We start from the raw sequence: 18,881 nt of genomic DNA, 5'->3' as shown, positions 1-18,881 counted from the left end.
TCGGCATTCTCCAGACAGGGACAGATGAGGAGTCACAGTGATATGATGTAGTCCTTAATGTCAGTAACACTCTCCTCTCAGTAGCTTCTCATGTTTATTGCAAAGCCACAGTTCTGCTCACCACCTAGCTGCAGCTTTGTAATCCAGAAGTTGTTTACACATTCAATTTTGTTTTAAAAATATTTTAGTGAGAGGGTACTGCCTGATTTCTTGAATTGTAACTGATAAATAGCTTTTCATTTTCATGTTATGCATCCTTTAATCAAAAGACTTAATGGAGTCTTACCTATGGATGAGCTGTAATCTTGATGGCAGTCTCTGACAATTTTCTGACTATGATAGCTTAATCTGTTCAGTTCTTGTGAGTAAATATTAAGGTAACATAAGAGTGAATACAGTAAGTGCTGTGTTGAATGCTTTGCTGATGCAACAAATGGTTTTTTTTCTTTTATCCTGAATCATTTTATTTTTTTCCTTTTTTTGTCATAGTGCCTTTGACTTGGTAAACATTCATCTTTTCCATGATGCTTCCAATTTAATTGCTTGGGAAACAAGCCCATCGGTTTACTCAGGAATACGGCATAAGGCTCTTGGCTATGTACTTGATAGGTATGTATTAGCCTTTCCTGGCCTCTTTCAATCTCTGTGTTCATAAGCAGCATATGAAAGATGTTTCAAATGGCACACAGAAATGCAGAGGGTTTTATTCTGTCACTGTTTTATTCTGGTTACTGCTCGCCAGAGTTTTCTAGACAGTGCTGATTACAGATGACTTTATGACACTTATTCTTCAAAGCCAAATTACCAAATTACTGATCTCGGGGAACCACGCTGAAGTCACCAGAATTGCAGAGTAGAAACCATATTTATTTTCTTAATGTGTTAGGTAGATTAGCTTGTTTTTAGACTATGTGGACTCTAATAAAGCTGCCATTCAAGTGCGTCTTCTGTTACAGAATAACAGAATAATTCCAGTTGGAAGTGGCCTGTGGAAGTCCCTTATTTATCCCCCTGGTCTGAGCAGGGCTGGTTTCAACAGCTTGTCCAGCTGAGCTTTGAGCAGCTCCAACATGGTGGTTTGTAGCACCTCTGGGCCACCCATTGCTGTGTTTGACTATCCTCACTGTGAAACTTTCTGTCCCTATTATGCAGCCAGAGTTTTCTTCAAAGTGGGTTTGTGTCCATCGCCCAGATCTTTTGGCATGCATTGCTGACCAAAGTCTGGTTTTTCCTTTCTCTAACTACCAAATAGGTAAAGCCAGCAACAGAGTCCTCTTGTAGACAACTTTTCTGCAACCTGAACAAACCCAGGTCTTTCAGCCTCTCCGTGTGGGCCCCTCCACATGGAGCTGGTGGTGCTGTAATCTCCACTCCAGCTGGGTGCAGCAGGCAGTTCATTTTGGCAGCAGCACAGCATTTGTGTATAGTCACCACTGGTATTAACAGCCATGTGGGTTCTAATGGTATTACAGAGCTGGTTCATCTGTTGAGTGGTACAATACAGAGGAGTCCCAAAAATACCCAGAAATTTACAGCTGCCCTAATTATGAAGTCAGGAGAAAGACAGCTTTCTCTTGAGTAAGAAAAGAATGTTTCTACATGGGCATTGGTGTGTTGGCAGAGTGAACAGGTATTTCTCTTAGGAGGTGCCAGTCGGCTTCGTGTTTGCCTGAGAAACAGAACTTCAATGTGTCTCTTCAGAACAGCCATGGCACACGCTGCGATCCATGGCATAATGGGGCGCTTAACACAAACTGCTGAGCCTGGAAGGAATATAGAACCAGAGCACTTTATGTGCTGTTTTCCTGCTCTGAGCCCTGCTGTCCAGCAGCCCATGGCCGTGTGCCAGGGTGCTGTGTTCAGAAGACTCTTTAACAAGACCCCCGATGACCATGGGACCACTGCTGCTGTTCCCTGGAGCGAGGGCTGGGCGAGGGGCACCTGGCCGGCATCACCTCTGTCCTTCCCCAGAGCGAGGAATGGGGTCCCAGCCCAACCAGGGGTGGTGAGTCCCATCCTGCTGCCCCACACAGCCTTTTGGCTGAGGCCACATCACTGGCAAGCGCCAATCCCTTGCTGGCTGAGGAGAGGGGAGCACGTGCCTGGCTTCATGGGGAACCACTGCCCACAACGGTCTGCTGCGCCTCTGCTGCCTGGCATCTGCTCGCAGCCTCCCTGTGCATGGCAGAGGCATAAGGGATCCCCATCCACAAGCAGCTGTCAGCTCTTCTGGCTCTCTCTGGCAGCAGCCTGGAAGTTACACACACTCCTGAACAAAGCAGTTCATGCGTTGGAAAATACCTCATTGCCATTTTTCCCTATGTAGCTTTTCACTGGAAAAGGTTCTGAACTGTTTTAGTGGAGTGTAAATGCCTTTCCATTCATGTTCTCTCTCAAGCTGCCTTCCTCTCTGTGGGTTTTCTGTCCTGTAAGAGCAGGTAGGTGGGATAGTAGAGACTGCCTTTCCCCCAGCAGGGGGCTGAACGGGAATTTCTCCAAACAGGAATTTACCATCACCTTTGGGATGATCCAAGGGTGAACAGGAAAAAGCCAGTATGCCTTTCTCCTGTATCACTTGCAAAACCTGCTCAAACCATTCAAAAATGCTGGAGGCACCTGGAAGGTTTGCATAGGTAGCATATATACAAATATATAAAAGATCCCTGATTTACAGAACAGGGACACAGGAAGATCAGGATCTGCTCTCAGCACAGTCTGAGTGCATATTCTTGAGTTCTGTTGTCTAGAGCAGTATGGGATTTTTATTTCATTTTTTTTGGCTTCATTGGTCTCCTCTCCTTTTTTAATGCTTTGCATGAGGAAAACCTGTGCAAACCTTTTGCATTATTTATTGCACACTTGTTTGCAGCATACAGTGTGCTTCATTAGCTAATTTTGACTTTGGACCTCCCACGATGCCCTGGCGAGGGTTAGGTAATAACACTGTAGTATTAGTGTCAGCTGTGGGTCAGGGATGTCACGATGGTATATCATTAAAATGTGACACTGCCAAAAACTGCCCCAACTCCCCTGTCCTTAGAAAAGGAGCCCTTCGATTTTGGGTTGCACAGTGCCACAGCAAGCTCGCCGTGGATGAATTGTTCATTTTGAGGGAGCAGCCAGCCGCAGATCCGGACCTCCACAGTGCAGTGATGGGCTGGCGGGCACAAAGGGGGAGTTCTGTAGCGCAGTGAATAATGGGAAGCCCCTTTCATCGGCAGGACTAACCTTTTGGCAGCCACCAGCACACTCTATTCTGATCTGCTGATTGGGGAGGACAATACACTGAAGCTTACTTTGAATGAATGCTGCCACCAACAGTGTCCCCATTCAGGGGCTTTGGGAACCATCTTTGGCCATTGTCCCCCAGCACTCCCCTCAGACAGCAGGAAAAGGGAAAGTGAGAGAAGCTATAGGGGGAAAAGTACTTCTTTTCTTGGCTTTAATCTCTCTTTAAAGCTTCATAGATACACATTTCCAGCTGAGCTACTGGAACTATGCAGTGTCAGATAAATACAGAAGAGAGAGGTTTCAAGCTGAGCTTTCAAATCCCCTTATCTGCATGAACTAATAATGCAGATTTAGTGCTGTTAAAAACAGAGACTGATAAGTCTTTTCCTTTAAAGCCTTTAAACTGCTAAAGAGCATTTAACAGCAATGCAGTTCAAACCCAGTGAACAATGCTGAGAAGGAAAACAGTTTAATGAGCTAAACCTTCACTGAATGAAACAGAAACACCTTCTCACAGTTGATTTAGGTCACTGTGGGAGTCAGTGAAAGCTCAGTTGTGTTCACGCTGCATCTTCATAAACATGAGTTATGTACAGCCTTTCATCTGGGCAACAGCTACCACAGCAGTTTGGGATGCAAACCAGAAGAGGGTTTGCAAATAAAGCTCAGATGGATGAATTTAACTGTTCAGATTGACAGGGAACTTGATATCTCCAAAATTATTTTAGCCACAAAGTTTTAAAGCTTAACAAAAAAGCTGTGCAACATCACAGCAGTGCTGAGCGGGGGGAGGTTGGGGGAAAACCAAGGAAAAAGCATTGGGCAAATGATATAAAGTTGTGCTAAAATTCTTCTCCTGGGGAATTCTGTTAGTAATCCTAATAGTGTGTTTGGGGAGTAGAAAGGTTTGTTCTTTTAGCTTTAATGAAGGTTGAGCTTTAATAAAGTTACATCTGAAGTGATCAGCTTTAATAGCATTAAAACTAATTAAATAGAAAGAAGACCACTTTTAAAGGCAGCTCACTGGTATGTGCTGAGCCAGATTGCATTTAATATTTGCTATTTAGCAAGGGAGAAGATGTGGTGTCGGATTGTTGCTTTATGGACCAAGAGGATTGGAATCACACTTGTTAAACAAATATTTGCTTGTATCTTTACAAATACATACACAGCATATATGTAGAAAATTGAGGTGTGTAATGAGTCTCTGTCAGCACCAATGTAAACCCAAACCGAGCCCCCAGAAGTCAGTTACGTTGTTCCAGGTAGACACAGTACAGTAAAACTGAATTTGCTTTAAAATGAGATAAGAACATCTGCTTTATATTTTGTGGGGAAAAAAAATTCTTCAAGGCCCATTTTGGATAATTTCCATGTACAGTTAGCCCTATTGGCATAATGCTTGTTTTTTTGTATTTTCTGAAGTTGGAGGGTATAATCTATAGGTGAGAGTGAGACAAAAAATAGTTTACATTTTGGTTTAATCTTTCATGCATCTATTGTAACTAATGCTTGTGCATATGTCATATTAATTAACCATGTTGGCATATTAGTCATGTCCTATAGCCACTTGATGGGGAGGAGTGTATGAATGCAATAGCCAGGCTGGGGAATGAGGAAAAAGCTGCAGGATGGGGCCCTTCAAAAGAAGGAGAGTTTGGGAAGGACAGGACGTGAGGTGTTAGCCTGATCCCTGGCTCTTGGCGTGCCAGCCATCTAAACTTCCTGAAATTACCTCAAGCATTGAGATCCATAAAATGAATGTGGTTTTTTTTTAAGGAAAGTGACAGTGCTCTTCTGTTTTCCTATTGAAATGTTCCCTGGCCTAGTTCAACAGAAACATTTTTACATTACAACTGTGAAATCTTGGCATAAAGCTCCCCTTTGTGCCCTTCATTATTTTCTCACAAATATAGTCCATTGTCACATAGCTGAAGTTAATTTGATCAACATTGGGACATTTAACTTTTATGTCCGGTCAAAGGAGCTGTTTCATGCTCATTTTGAGTATTCAAAAGAAATGATTGCCAGAAAAATAATGTTACTATTAACAATTCAGAGCAATTAGTTTCCCAGGGAGAGGCAATGTGATGCACCGGCTCCACACAACTATTCTTTGTCATTTTATGGATGCTCATCAGTCAACTGTCACCTCTTCTCAAAGACCCCTCCAATCTAAATGTTTCTCTTTGGGCTTTTCCCAGAACTAGCAGCTGAATGAGCAAAAGAAAAGCCACTTAGTTTCTAGGCAAAGGAAAACTTTGCTCTAAAGATCTGGGTCATTTGGGAAGATCCTCAAAGCAGCTCGCTTTAGGCGGGCTTGGGATTTTTTTGTTTTGGTTTGGTTTTGTTTTTTCTTTATTTGTTTTTTGCCACAGTGATTTTAACATGAACCTTCAAATGAGTAGTGAAATTTCTGTGTATTTAGATAGAAAGCACTCCCAGGGCAAATAAACCTTCCAGCCAAATGTCTTCTAACAAAGGTTTAAACCCCTGGATCACATTCAAATCAACAGCTTTTCATTAAACACCCGAGGCTCAGGTCATTAATATTCAGTCATTCTCCCCCTTAAAGGAAGGTTAAGTGCTCTCAAAATTAGTGTGTTTGGATAATATGCTCTTTAAAGAGTAAATCCAGCAAAATTGTCTTGTTACTTTCAGCCTGTCAAATAAAGCCAAAGTCACTTTTCCTTGCTCCTTGTTTTTCTGCTGGCTTGAGCTTTGGCATCTTTGATGCAGTTGTCAAAAATTGAACTCGTGTGTCCTTCCTGTTGGCACAGACACATTGTGAATTTTATTTAGGTTACATTTTTAGCAAGAAAGTATTTTTGTGCTGGTATGCATTGTAAGGGAAAGCATACAGTAGTATAATTTTAAGGACACAATAAATGTAGTTCCGTATCAGGTGAATGATAATTTTTGGTCATCCTAGTCAGTAATTTTGCCCTTACTCTGTTATTTTCAGCATTTGGAGCTCTTTTTTTTTCTTCTTTTCCTTTTGACATTAAAACCCAAACAGGTTGTAATAAATTTTCCATATTCATTATTCAAATGGTAAATATCTGGTTTTTTCTCCTATGATAAATCTGTGTGGACAGTAGCAAGTTTGGAAGCAAAGATCTGAAATCCAAAATCCAGAACTTTTGATACTTGCAGGTATCACAGAGAAAGGTGTCACTTAAAGAAAAAATAGATTAGATGCACTAAGCCGGTTTTTGCTGTATCTGGCCAGTGGGAATAGAATTGTGGCTGTTTCAGAAGAAATGCTGCAGGTAAAGCTCTGAGGATTCCTGGGGGGGTTTTAGCCAATTCTTTGCCCACACAGTCCCTGTCTGGCAGTGTGGATGTGGATCATGACAGTCTTGTGGCACTCAGAGCCTCCACTTCATCTTCACTAAGGGCTTTACTCCTTTTTGCCTGTTTTCCATTAACAGGATCTCCTGGAGCTGCCCTGTTGGCCACTGTGTCTTTCTAGTAGAATGTAAGTTCTGTAAGCACAGGCAAGGTTGGGTTTGCTGCAACAGTCCCACTCCCAGGAGAGCATGCGTAGTTAAACATGTGATGCAAGAAAAGAGAATGCCTCTTAAAAAAGAAATTACTGCAAATAACTTGTTGCCTGCTTGATTTTGCTCAGAAAGTGGCTTTACATGAGAATGTGCAGAGTGCATCACGTTCTCATTGAGTTATATTTCTCTCTTTACTGTAATTTATTCCTTAGAGAGCCTGGAGCTGGATGAAGATAACTCATTAGTATCCAGCTAAAGGTGACACTGACATCAGCATCCATTGTGGTCTGTGTCTTTTCGAATCTCCTATCCTATAGCCATATCTTCTAGGATGGCTATGATTCAATTAAGAAGAATCTATATGGGCTGTTGATCCAATTCTTATTCATTTGCAGAGAAATGAAAATAAATTGCTATTGTGATTTTATTTACAATGCTGGCTGTGAGCTGATAGTTATAAAATGGAGAATGGTTTAAAGAGCCCCATTCTGCTCCCAGTGGAGCCCACAGGCACCAGGCCAGTAACCACCTTGGAGATTTTGATTCCCATAAGATGGGAGCACTGTGGAAGGAGGTTGTGGGCTCTGCATCCTGTGTTCCATGTCCTGGAAAGACAGATCATCCCTGACAGGGAAATACTCAGATGTGAGGGACGGTGCTTCCAGCCACTGGTCTGCCTGTGCAAGAGCTGGAGCGGTTGTAGCTGGCAGGGCAGACATTGCTCATGGCTGGATAGGTCAGTCCATGTGGCTGCCTCACCTGTTGTGGAGCTTCTTTATCTTCATTCCGTTAGTGTTGGGTTTCAGATGCAACCAAGATGAGTCCGTTTCTCACTCCAACAAGGAAATGGGTCCTGCTGCTTTTATATCCACTAGAATTTTCATTGTTCAAACCTAATGTTGACAGCTCTTAACTTTTTTGATCACTGTGCTCTTTGGAATTCTCTTTAGCACTTCAAATGTGTCTGTCCTCACCCCTCGTTTGTTCTCTCTCTTAGCTCAGTGCCCCACTATAGTGTGATTTTCAAAGGGATAATGTAGAATTGGTTGCTCTTGAGCTTTTCTCAGCATCAAGCATTGTTTAGTCCTTTTGTTAGTGAATTCTCTCTGGGTCTGAGCCATTTGCATTGCCCTTTTCTAGAAACATTTGGGTTTATTTTTAATTCACAGTCCTCTTGAGCCCAGCTGTTACCCAGGCCCGGATGGTGGGAGTCTGCAGGTCTCCATCACTGGCAGCTCTCTGGATGACATGGCTTGTGTCCTGTCACCATCTGCTGCCCATGCAGCCATCACAGGAGATGGAGCTGGAAAAGATGCTTGTTGTAGGTCTGGGAAGACCCAAATCTGGCAAAATTCCTCAACCATCGCACTGCCCTTTCTATCAATGAGCTGTTTAGGACAAACAGTGTCTTCAGTCTGAGTTTCTCTAGATGCATAACAAAAATACTTACCTCAACCTTAACAATTAATGGATCAGTATCCTGTTGCCATATATCCTGGTTATTTCTGTGTCACTATTTGCACTTTTGACACTAAGTGACCACAGGATTTTGGCTTAGGTCCCCACATCTGAGCCCCGCAGAACAAAAAGCAGGAGTTGGGATGTCTTTGGCCTCATGCAGAGAAAGGTAGGGCAGTTACCTGCTGTCTGCTGAGCTCCAAGTGTCACCAACACTGAAGAGCTCAGAAATTATGTGGAAGGATGTTAATATTCCATGATAAAGCAAAGATTCAAAAAGACATATGGTTTCTCTGGTTTCTTCTTGTAGTCTTCTCTTGTATCAGCTGAAGAGCATGAAAATTTCTTTGTATGCTAACACCGGAGCTGTAGTGCTGTGTTGTCCTGTAGCAGAATTGACAAGTCCTTACATCATTATCCAGGGCTGCTATTTCATTAGGCGAATGTCAGTGTCAGGTAAGATCATGGGTTTGTCAATATAATGAAAATACCAGTCAAGTGAGGAAAAAGTCACAATTTTCCAGCTCTAAAAATTGATTTTTATTGCTCTTCTTGTAATCCTTTCTTTGGATTAAGTATTTATTATTGATGTGGTCTTTCTTTTAATCTTAATAGCTGCTGACATTGTAATTAATTTAAAAATACAACATTTTTGCCCAAATGGCACTATATTGAAATGAAAAGTGAACATCACATATTAGTTAAACAGCCCTGGCAAATGTCTTGAGTGCTAAGATGATTGCCTAAGCTTCTTGACAATTCCCTTCATCTTGCTGTATGGTGCTTGACCTTTTGAGATATTTTGGTGTTATTAATAGGTTTTAGCTATTATATCAGAAAGAACAAGGCACAGAAATATCATAAACTTTATCTTTTTAATGACGGCACTACACCACCTTGGGCATGCCAATGAAGGCACTTCCATTATGGCTTTTGAGGCACACTTAAACTATCAGTCACCAGGTAATGTGTACTCAGAATTGATGAGGATTTTTCTGGAATTTGAAAATTTGGTATTTGAAATTGCAAAAGGGTGCGAGCTGCAGAAGGGAGGTGATACACAGGAGAGGACAGGGTTCTGTTTCAAAGCTGTCTCTGAAACCTCTGCTGGAGGGAACCAGTTCTCAAGGTGGAGGTGTTTGAGCTGATCTCTGAGTAAAACTTAAAAAAGAAAAAGCAGTGCAGATAGGAACAGCAGAAATCCAACCGGCCACACAGCAATCCTGTGTCTGCGTTGGTGTAAGCCAAAACCTAGTATTTACATTCTCTTGATCTTCAGTTCCCTGATGTGGCTGTAGCGGGAGACAGGTTTCAATGTTGTCGTTCCTTAACTTTCCACCAGAAGTCACTGCAGGAGCTGTTACTACCTCTGGCATTATAGATCCGTGGAAAAGGTGTGTATAACCTTGTTATCCATAGGTCACCTGCCACCTCCCAACCAGCTCTTGGCTTCTGCCAACAGGATGGCCAAGTCACTTTTCTAAACATTCCCCATTGGGGTGAGATCCTGACTGGACAAGAAAGGTGAGTTGATCATGCCTTTGGTGCAGTGACTCCTGCCATGGACAAGGTCCGGGCTCCTGTACCGCGCGCAGCGAGTGCCCCACATGTTCCCTGAACGCTTCACCCAATGTGAGAGAGGGTTTTCACAGCCCCTGTGGGGGCAGAGCCCAGCGCTGCTTTTGCTGTCTCAACTCCAAACAGAAGCTGTGGTTCCAAGCTTTGCACAGGTCAGCAGTAAACAAGGTGAGCAGTTTGTTATGAGAAATGATGATCGTACCAGGAATAAACTGATCCTCTCGTCTTGGTGTGTCAGCTGTGATCCTCATATTCCTTCACTTCAGAGAGGACATTTTATACAGGCAGTCACGTGTTAAGGTCCCTTGATTCTATGTCCTTTGTAAAAGCTTTTGTGTCTGTAACTCCCATGTGCAGATAATGCACAAAAATAAATAGATTGTGGAGAGATAGTATCTTACCTCAGTAGTTGTACAAGAAAGATGGAAGGGCTCATATTAGCTGGTATTTATCAGCTAATTATAAAAATTTGCTCACTGAATAAAATATGGCTTGACCTTTAGATTGTTTCTTCCCAAGAAATGTGACAGTGTCCCTCCTTCTCCCCCATTCAGCCTGCTTGGCAGAGCTGCACGGTTTTTGTTTTGTTTTGTTATGTTATTGTTGTGTTTAAAAAAAACCAAAACCCTCAAACCCTTCTTTTGAGTGCTGTCAAGTTAGGATGAATTGGCCAGGGAGGCATGTTTATAGACTGTGTGAAGAACTTTGTCTTTGTGTGGGAATGCTGGTGACACTGGTATGGCTTGCCTGAATGAACTGCGATGACGCGGCTAATAAGGTGTCCTGCTGAGCGTCGCTGCAGCCTTTCTCAGACCTCCCACCTAATGCCATTCAGCTCCAGCTCAGTGTAGCTAATTTTTCCCATTCCCTCAATTCTTTAGGCCTCCTTACAAACAGAAAAGTCAACTTTCACACCGAGGAGAAGATAAGTGCTTTAGGAAATAATCGTGTAAACAGAATGTTACCTTCTGACCTGATGCTGATACCTTGGTCTGGGACAAAACCCAGCTGGCTATTGCATTCGACATGGCTATTAAAGGAATAATGCTGCTGATCCTCCTTACAAAGTGCCCTGAGAAATGGTTTAGCCAAATCACAGTGCCTCTTGTCACACTGAATCATGTTCAGCTGCTCTCTTCCATGACCAAATTGTTGATATTTAACTGCTTTCTTGTCTTCTCCATTCTGTGGAGGGGGGACAGTATAGGAGGGGGGAAAGTGTGAAAGCAAGGGGAAGTTGGTCCTATAATTTTCTGGCTGAATTTCAGTGCTTTGAAGTGTGTATACAGTGCCCATACAGCATTTATAGAAGAGGGGCATTTCATCAATTAACTTTACTTGTAGCTACTATAATGAGTACTTTAAAATAAATTGCAAAAGGATTTCAGTGGTTCCAATAACACAGAATTGTTCACTTTAGGACTGCACTGAACGCTGTTGCGTGTAGCAACTGAAATTAATAAGTAGGCCTAGATTTCCAGTAGGATTGAGAAGAGGAACCTCTGCCTCTTCCTTCTTTTAGTCTTGGTAGGGATCTGACATTTCCTAAGTGACTTTGGGAAAACTTCGCCTTCACAGTCCAGGTAGCTGACACTGCCACCCAAGCTGAGAGGTCTGTCCTTAGGGCAGAGGAATTTGGGGTGCCCAGGCTCCCAGAGCAGACCCTGAGCACAGGCTTCTGCCGTGGCATTTGTGTGACCTCTCCCTCAATCGCCTGTGCTCGGTCCAGCCCCGCTGCTGTCCCAGCCAGGCTGGTCAGCCCAAGCTGAAGCTGCACAGCTCGGGGAGGTCAGAGGTTCCTCATAATTCACCTGATGCTCCCAGAATAACAGATGGTTTTGTCACAGGACAGCGTGTCAGGGTCTGCCATGCCAAAAGCTCTGCTGAGGGAACGAGGTTTGCTTGAAGCCTGACTGAGACAGCAGAGCAAGGATGTCTCCATTGCAGCACAGGAGCTTCTTTCTGGGCCTGTAAAGCTCTTGCTGATTCCCAGAGTGAGCCAAATTGCAGCTGTTAGACCAAAATAAGAATTATATGTATTTATTTTGCAGCAAAGAAATTGCAGCAGTAATTTAGTGTTAATTTGCAGTGACAGTCAAGTTTACTCCTTAAAAAAGGTACAAATCATGGATTTAAAACATTTGTCAAAACATTTCAGCATAGAGCTAACTTGGACTGTAAACTGTACTTGAAAGTAACAATTGCCTGAATGTTTCCTTCTTTTACTGCCCTGTCATGGCTAAAAACCTGTTCGGCTCTTTCATTCAACTTGTCTGCCACTTCTCAAAATACAGCAAGATGTGAAGACAAACACTAATCCATCCAGTGCAGAAGACTTTCAGTGTAGTGTCATCAATTAAAAATGTAGAATTAGTTTTAAACCATTATTAAAATATATTAAAATAATTAAGGCAATGTGTTCCAGGTGTGAAGAGTCTGTTATCAAGGACTCCTTGTGCAATTACATATTCTGTGTTTTTGGAACTGGTAGAGGAGAAATTATCTGTGGTGTTTATAGTTGTGTGCTCTAAAGTTTACCAGGGACGTCAGTAAGCCCAGGTGGGAGCATGCTTTTTTCCTAGTGCAGCTGATTTGCCAATTTGTTATATTGATTTCCAAAAACGTGCAGAAGATCTTTCTTTGGTATGTTTTAAATGTGAGCAAACTCTTTTCCCATAAGCGATTCCTTCTGGAGCAAGAGCAAAGGATGAGAAGGGTGAATGTGTTCTTCCACCCTTTTCAAAATGAAGACCTCTTTCTGGAAAGGAAGGGCTGGCTGTCATCTGTTGGAAGAGTTTTCTGTTTCATTTACATTGAAGTTTTGGATCCACTCTGAACCCCTGTCCCCTCCTGATGGCCTGCCACAGGTCACAACAAGCAGCATGGCCAGCGAAGGCATTGATGATTTGTTGTGTGTGCTGGCATGTGGAAATGTGGAAGGGAAATACCTGTGCCTTGTGTACAGTCATGAAATTTTTGACTGAGTCACCTGTTTTGTCATAAGCTATCTAAAATTGTACAGGAATAGAGCCTTCAAGTCTGCTGAAACCCCTTGGGATGAGCTGGTAAAAGGTGTTAAAGGAAATCGCACTGGGTCCTCCCACTAAAACCATAGGATTTATGCTGGTGACATGGGTTGGCTGCGTTCTTTTTATATGGCTCAGATTTATCACTTCATTGAGTGATTCATGGCAGCATTTTTAAAGGAGTATTTGATTCGTGGTTAAAGGAAGGATATTTTTTAGAAACAAAAAGCAAAGGAGAATGACATAGATTTGGAAGCCTTCCTAGTTTTTCTGCAAGCACTCATTCATTTTTCTAAAAATTGTCTTCTGAATTCTCAGTTGCCTCTACACATGTTGAACTGTACATATTTGTGGTTTAGAACATGGAAACACAAGAAATGGAGGACTTTTGTTTAGCTCTCACCCCAGTCCTAACACTTTTCCCTGTGTCCCTGGCCAGACTGGCTGTGTTTGCAGTGCCCCATTTCTGTCCCAGTCCCCTCAGTGACAGGCAGCTTTTCTGCGTGTTCCCAGGGGAGGGGATATTGCTGTACTCTTCTTTATTGCCATCTCCTTTGCGGACTTGTGGTCTGACTCTGAAAGCACAGTCGGGAAAACTAGTTCTCATGCCATTGATTCAGGGCAGTTTTAGGCACCAGAAAGTGTTTCAGCACAGAGCTATCAGAGTTCCAAACTGCAGAAAGAGGTCTAAGATTTGGGATCTCTTGAACTAATAGTAAGTTCCACTTACTAATAGTAAATAATGGCAAGGACAGTAGCTTACATACATGTATTAAGTTGAGTCACTTAACAGAAATTTCATTGTTAGGTACCCCACATCACTTAGTAAGTACATAAATGTGTGCGTCCTTTGCTGTGCCACTGTTGGGAATTTTCCTGTACACCTGAATTAATTTCACCACCTGTGAAAAGAGATGTGTCAGAAGCCACTTGGAGCATCATTCTGAAGAAGTAACATTTGGATTCTTACTTTAGTCTGTCATGAGACACTCTTTTTTTTTTTAACAAGACAAGCTACAGGGGGAGAAACTGGACAAAATTATAAATTGTAGAGCTGGCATTGATTTGTATGCAAATCATGTTTAAATCAGGTAATGTGCAGGACTATGAAATGACTGAGTTTTAATTAATTGATCAGAAGCAGACTAATCAGGTGGTTTGTTCATCAGTTTGGAGACATTTTTACAGACTATCTTTGGAATAGTCTGTTTATTTGGAAAATCTGTCTTTGCATAATAGAATCACAGGCATGGTTCTCATAGTCGCAGTTTGTTTCAAGAGGCCTTCAGTGGACCTTGATGTCATTCCTGCAATATGTCATTCCTGTGTCAGCAGTAAATGGCAACGAGCAGAGCCAAAGCTGATACATGAATCGGGACAGTTGGCAAAGCAAAATCAGTTGTTCTGATGTGCAAGTTGTGGATCCGAATTTGCAATGATGGTGTTCGCAAATGTGGCAATGTAAATGGTTTAACTTTTAAGTTCTCATTTTCCTTCAATTTTCCACGAGGGCACTAATCAAATTAATGTTTTGTGCAGGTCAGGAGTGACAGGTTTTTCTCAGGGCTCGCTGGGAGCTGACAGTGGGCAGTATTTATTAACAGTGCCAGCAGTAATCTGTCAGCTAAATGGAGGATTGGAGATATTCATAGTGGAAATGGATAAGTCTTTGCAAGACATTTTCTTCAAATGATCAGTGTCTTAGGCCCAATGCACATAATTTCTTCCATAGAATAATATTCCTTACGTAATAGATTACTGTTGACGAAAACTGTGAGATGTTTTCAGAGGAGGAGCAGTATCTCATTACAGATCCAGTATTACATCTTTCCTTACAGCTTTGAGAATAAATGGATGTAATGCATTAGAACTTGTAAAGCCATCTGAAACAAGTGCCTCCTCATGGAGCAGCAGTGGCTCCTGATTGCTGGATAATGCTTTTACCTGTCTGTGTGGGCCCTGCCCCAGGTTCACCTGGAGTTTCTGACAGTGTAATGCTTACATGTTTATGTATTCCCAGAATGTTCACAGCGTATTGCCTGTGTTTGTTCCTTAGTTCTCACATCTTGCACACCCAGGGCGATTCTGTGCATTTAGTGTGCATAAATTCTTCGTGGCTGTGGCACTCAAGTTTTGGATGTTTCATACCTTCCTCAGCCACCAATAGATGAATTATATTGATTCCTGGTTTGAAAATAAGCATGACTTGGTGCATTTCTAAATGCCAAGATCTCTAGAAGCTGCAAAACTGCATATTGTTGAGAGTACCTCACAAATGTTATTAATAATAGCTTGTCTAATAATATAATGACAGTTTTTAATAACACAGGATTTGAAAGATGGATAGTAATGCCATATCTCCCTGGGCAGGATGGAGCAAAGGCTTGAGGAAAAAGTCAGTCTTCACTCCACGGCTGGAGCAATTACTTGTTAGGTGTTAGCTACAGCCTCATCAAAAATCTGCCATGAGCAACACAGAGAGCTGTCTTGAGAGAACTGTAGCCAGTCTGGGAACCTCAGGGATGCTCAGTCTGTCGGATGGGATGGTTGATGTCTAGCCCTACCATGTCACTTCTCATGTGGTTCTCAAAGTAGCCAAAAACACTGGTAACATTACTTATATATCAGTAAACTCAAACATATTCTGAACTCACCACTAATTCAGCATTCCTAATTCTTACCTGCCCAGCCCAAAGCCATGTCCTTAAACTTGCCAAGGTGTGAAGGACCTCCATGATACCCTCAAGATTTCTGTGGTCCCCAAATGCCACTTCTGCAAGATTTGTATGAACTGCTGCAAATATGCTTTCCCCCAGCTTGCTCTGTCACCCAGGAAGAGGAAATCAGATGCACTCTTGTACAGGGGCTGGAGATAGAATTGCCTAAGCAAAGAAAATCAACTGAAAAATACGGTTAATATATTGGTCCAGTATAAACTGGTAGTTTTGATGGTTCCAGTAATTATTTCTGAGACTGTGCTTAAGGATAATGTGTGTGTTTGTACATTGTTGTATGTATGTAAAGCTGAATGACAGGTTTGTTGTTTTCATTTTTTTCCAGAATTATAGATCAGCGGTTTGAGAAAGTTTCATATTTTGTCTTTGGAGATTTCAACTTTAGACTGGATGCCAAAGCAGTAGTAGAGGTAGGACTTCTCTTTTTCTTCTGTTGTAGACTCTACCAGGTTTGATTCCTCAATTTTTTTCCCTGTAGAAAAGCTAAAAGTGACTTAACAAAGTAATGTTAATATTGACATCAGACTTAGCCAAGACTACTTTTAACAGGAACATCCAACAAGTAACTAACATTGCGTGGTTGTGACTTTTGCCATCTCCTTATAGCTCACAGTGAATCAGAATAATTTCCTGCAAGCAGAGGAAGTACTGCATTACCTTCCTACTCTGAGGAAAAAACAGGAGGCATTTCCTAAATGTCTGTGATAGAACTCCACACTTTAAAAGTACAGGCAGTCATCAGTACAGACCTTTGTCCCAGTAGCATCTTGATGTGGAAGGGTGACTGGGAGATTTGTATAAAGCCAAAAGAATGTACTAAACCTTTTTGATTATGAGTTAACTTTTGACTTGAATGCTGAAGCTCCAGGTAACATGGTTTCGGAAATAATACCCAGGTTGAAAACCAGTTTAATCTTACGGTTTCCCCACTTTAATTCTCTGAGGTACTGCAATGTTTTTTTGGTATTCTTGAGGGTCAGCATGTATCTTTTGAGCCAAAAGTTTTAATTTTGTAAATGAAGCTGTGGGAAATGTCCTGTGTGCCAAAGGCTGGCTTTCCCCCATTCAGTGGTACAGTGCTCTTCTCCTTCCTTATGTGATGAGTACTCCATCTGTTGAAAAACAGGAGTTTGATGTTACAACATTGCATATGAAACCAATAACTTCTTGGAATCCTTTCTATAGTGCATTTAGCCAACAAGCTTAAAGCATAGTTGAAATGAAAGTCAAGTCACTAATTCAGAATATGCAGCTTCATACTGCATGTGTTAAGGGTTAAGAGCTGCTCTGCTATCCTGTGGCTGCCTTGGTTATCATCAATGTTCAGAGATCACTTGATTTTGAACTATTATGCCTTTTTTCTTCACTAGTGATGTGATGGTGTTATTGATAATGTTCCTGTCTGAGAACACCTGTCAGTCACACTGCAGCAGTTATCTCCTGCACTCAGTACTGATGAAGGGTGCTCCAAGTTTTTCCTGACTTACACACTGCCAGCAGTCTGCAGGACTGAAACTGCAGAGGGTGTTTGCTTCAGTACCAATAGATTAAGATTTCTACATTTCTATCTGTGAGTTTCAAAATGATCCCCATCAAACAAAATACTGTCACTAACCCCAAGTGATGGAAACTGAGTGAGCTGCAGAACAAGTAGGGTGAACGCAGTGGGTTCTGAGCCTGACACAGTACTCAGCATCCTGGGAGTGCTTCCCCCCTGCCAGTTAATGTTGCTGCATGCGAGCACAAAAGGTGTAATTGGAAGATGAATCAAATTCATTTTCTCATTCTTCCTACCTAAGGTACAAGCCTGTGTGAGTGTACAAAGCACTAGAATAATACAGATTTTCTACTGCTTTTTTGGAGAAGTAGTATAGCCCAGTAATCAGAACTTCGCCCAGCCATTCTGCAATGTTAATTAGGCATAACTGAAGTTGATCCAGAAACTTCCACTTACACTTTGTACATGGACAGCTAAAGTCATAGGAAGTTTGTTTTGTAGTGTTCTGTACTTGGTGCAGTTTATAAATCAGTATGTCAGCAGACCCCAAAGCTTTAAGAAACAGTTGTCTCGTGTGTCTCAGACTGCCTCTAGGCACCAGAACAGTCCTAAGGGAGTTAACAGTCAGCATACAGCACTGGCAGTAAGGTCTGGCTCCTAGGTGACAGACCAGTTCCTAAAGTATAATTTGGAAGGGCAGAGCTATAGGCCACTTCTAAAGGGAATTGTACTAGGTAGGACTTGGTGGTCTGATTGTGTTTAAGATTCAGGCCGAAATCACAAAGTAGCTTGTAAAGGGTGTGACTCAAAGGTGCCATTTCTCTGGAGCTGGCTGAGTGCTGTGACCAAGGCCATGCACAGGTGGCAGTGGCAGAACAGGAACAAGAGCAGCCAGAGGTGCTTCTGTCCCAAACGCTCAGTACCAGCCCCAGGGTGAGCCTGTGCTAAGCTGGGAAACTCCCATTCCAAAGGCTATCCCAGTCCCTTCTGGTATTTAAACGTGTGCCCATGTAAATGGGTATTAACCACGCTTTGGACTATTCAGCAGTGGAATTAATACTGGGAATTGTAAGGGTTAATCCATTGACCTGTCATCTTTGTGTATGTTACGAGATTTATCTCTGCTTTTCTTGCTGACCTTTTGAATTCCCTCTTGAGACCACAGTTGCTGAACGCTTGAACACTGAGATGCTACAAGCAATACTTGTGTTGTGTAAATGCAGACTGTGGTTACATCAAACACAGAGAATAAAGTGTGTTTCTAAAGAATTTCCCAATTAAGCCATTTAAAGGGAGACACTGAGAGCTGTTCAGAATGTGGAGTCCAGACCCTGACATGCAGTGTCCTAAATCAGATGCAAAAAATGTTGTATTAATTCATAATTAATAGACTATAAATCATTAATATATAATTTATTGAACACTTACGGGAGCTTTAATTTAAGGTCACATTGATTTCCTTGCTAGGAAAATGTGCTTTCCTGTTGTTGGTGTAATCCAGGGGAAGGTTGTTACTGCCACATGGGCAGTGCCAGGAGGTGCTGTTGCTGAGACAGCACCAGTGAATCTCCCAAGTGTGTTTGCTGGTCAGTTCCTGATCTGCTTTGGCAGCATCACTGGGGCCAGATCCCGGCACATCCCGCCGGGCCTGTGCAGCCGAGCTGGGGGGGCCAGTCTCTCTCCTTAAGGAAGGTGAATGCCAGTGCTTTATCATTGTAAAACATCCAGGAAATCTTCCATTAGAGTCCAGCCTCTTGGAAGACACCACCCTGTTCAGCCAGCAAAAATAATCCTTGTAGTTACAAAATGTATTTAATAAGGCAGTAACTGCAGAAGAGAGATGTACATT

At 42.2% G+C, this 18,881-nt stretch overlaps 1 protein-coding gene across 2 annotated transcripts in view; it reads left to right on the top strand.

The window, feature by feature from the left end:
• Positions 1–18,881, top strand: part of INPP5A (inositol polyphosphate-5-phosphatase A) — a 147,982-nt gene that overhangs the window by 66,214 nt on the left and 62,887 nt on the right. For both annotated transcript variants that reach the window (XM_017733823.1, XM_017733824.1), the window contains exons 7-8: positions 490–609; positions 15,860–15,944. In XM_017733823.1, coding sequence (XP_017589312.1) covers positions 490–609; positions 15,860–15,944 — 205 coding nt within the window. The remainder of the gene's footprint in view (positions 1–489; positions 610–15,859; positions 15,945–18,881) is intronic.

This window comes from Corvus brachyrhynchos, unplaced genomic scaffold (genome assembly GCF_000691975.1).
Source record: "Corvus brachyrhynchos isolate BGI_N302 unplaced genomic scaffold, ASM69197v1 scaffold514, whole genome shotgun sequence".
Classification (NCBI taxonomy): Eukaryota; Metazoa; Chordata; class Aves; order Passeriformes; family Corvidae; genus Corvus; species Corvus brachyrhynchos.
Note: the sequence above shows the minus strand (reverse complement) of the source record. Positions and strands in the feature narration are given on the sequence as shown.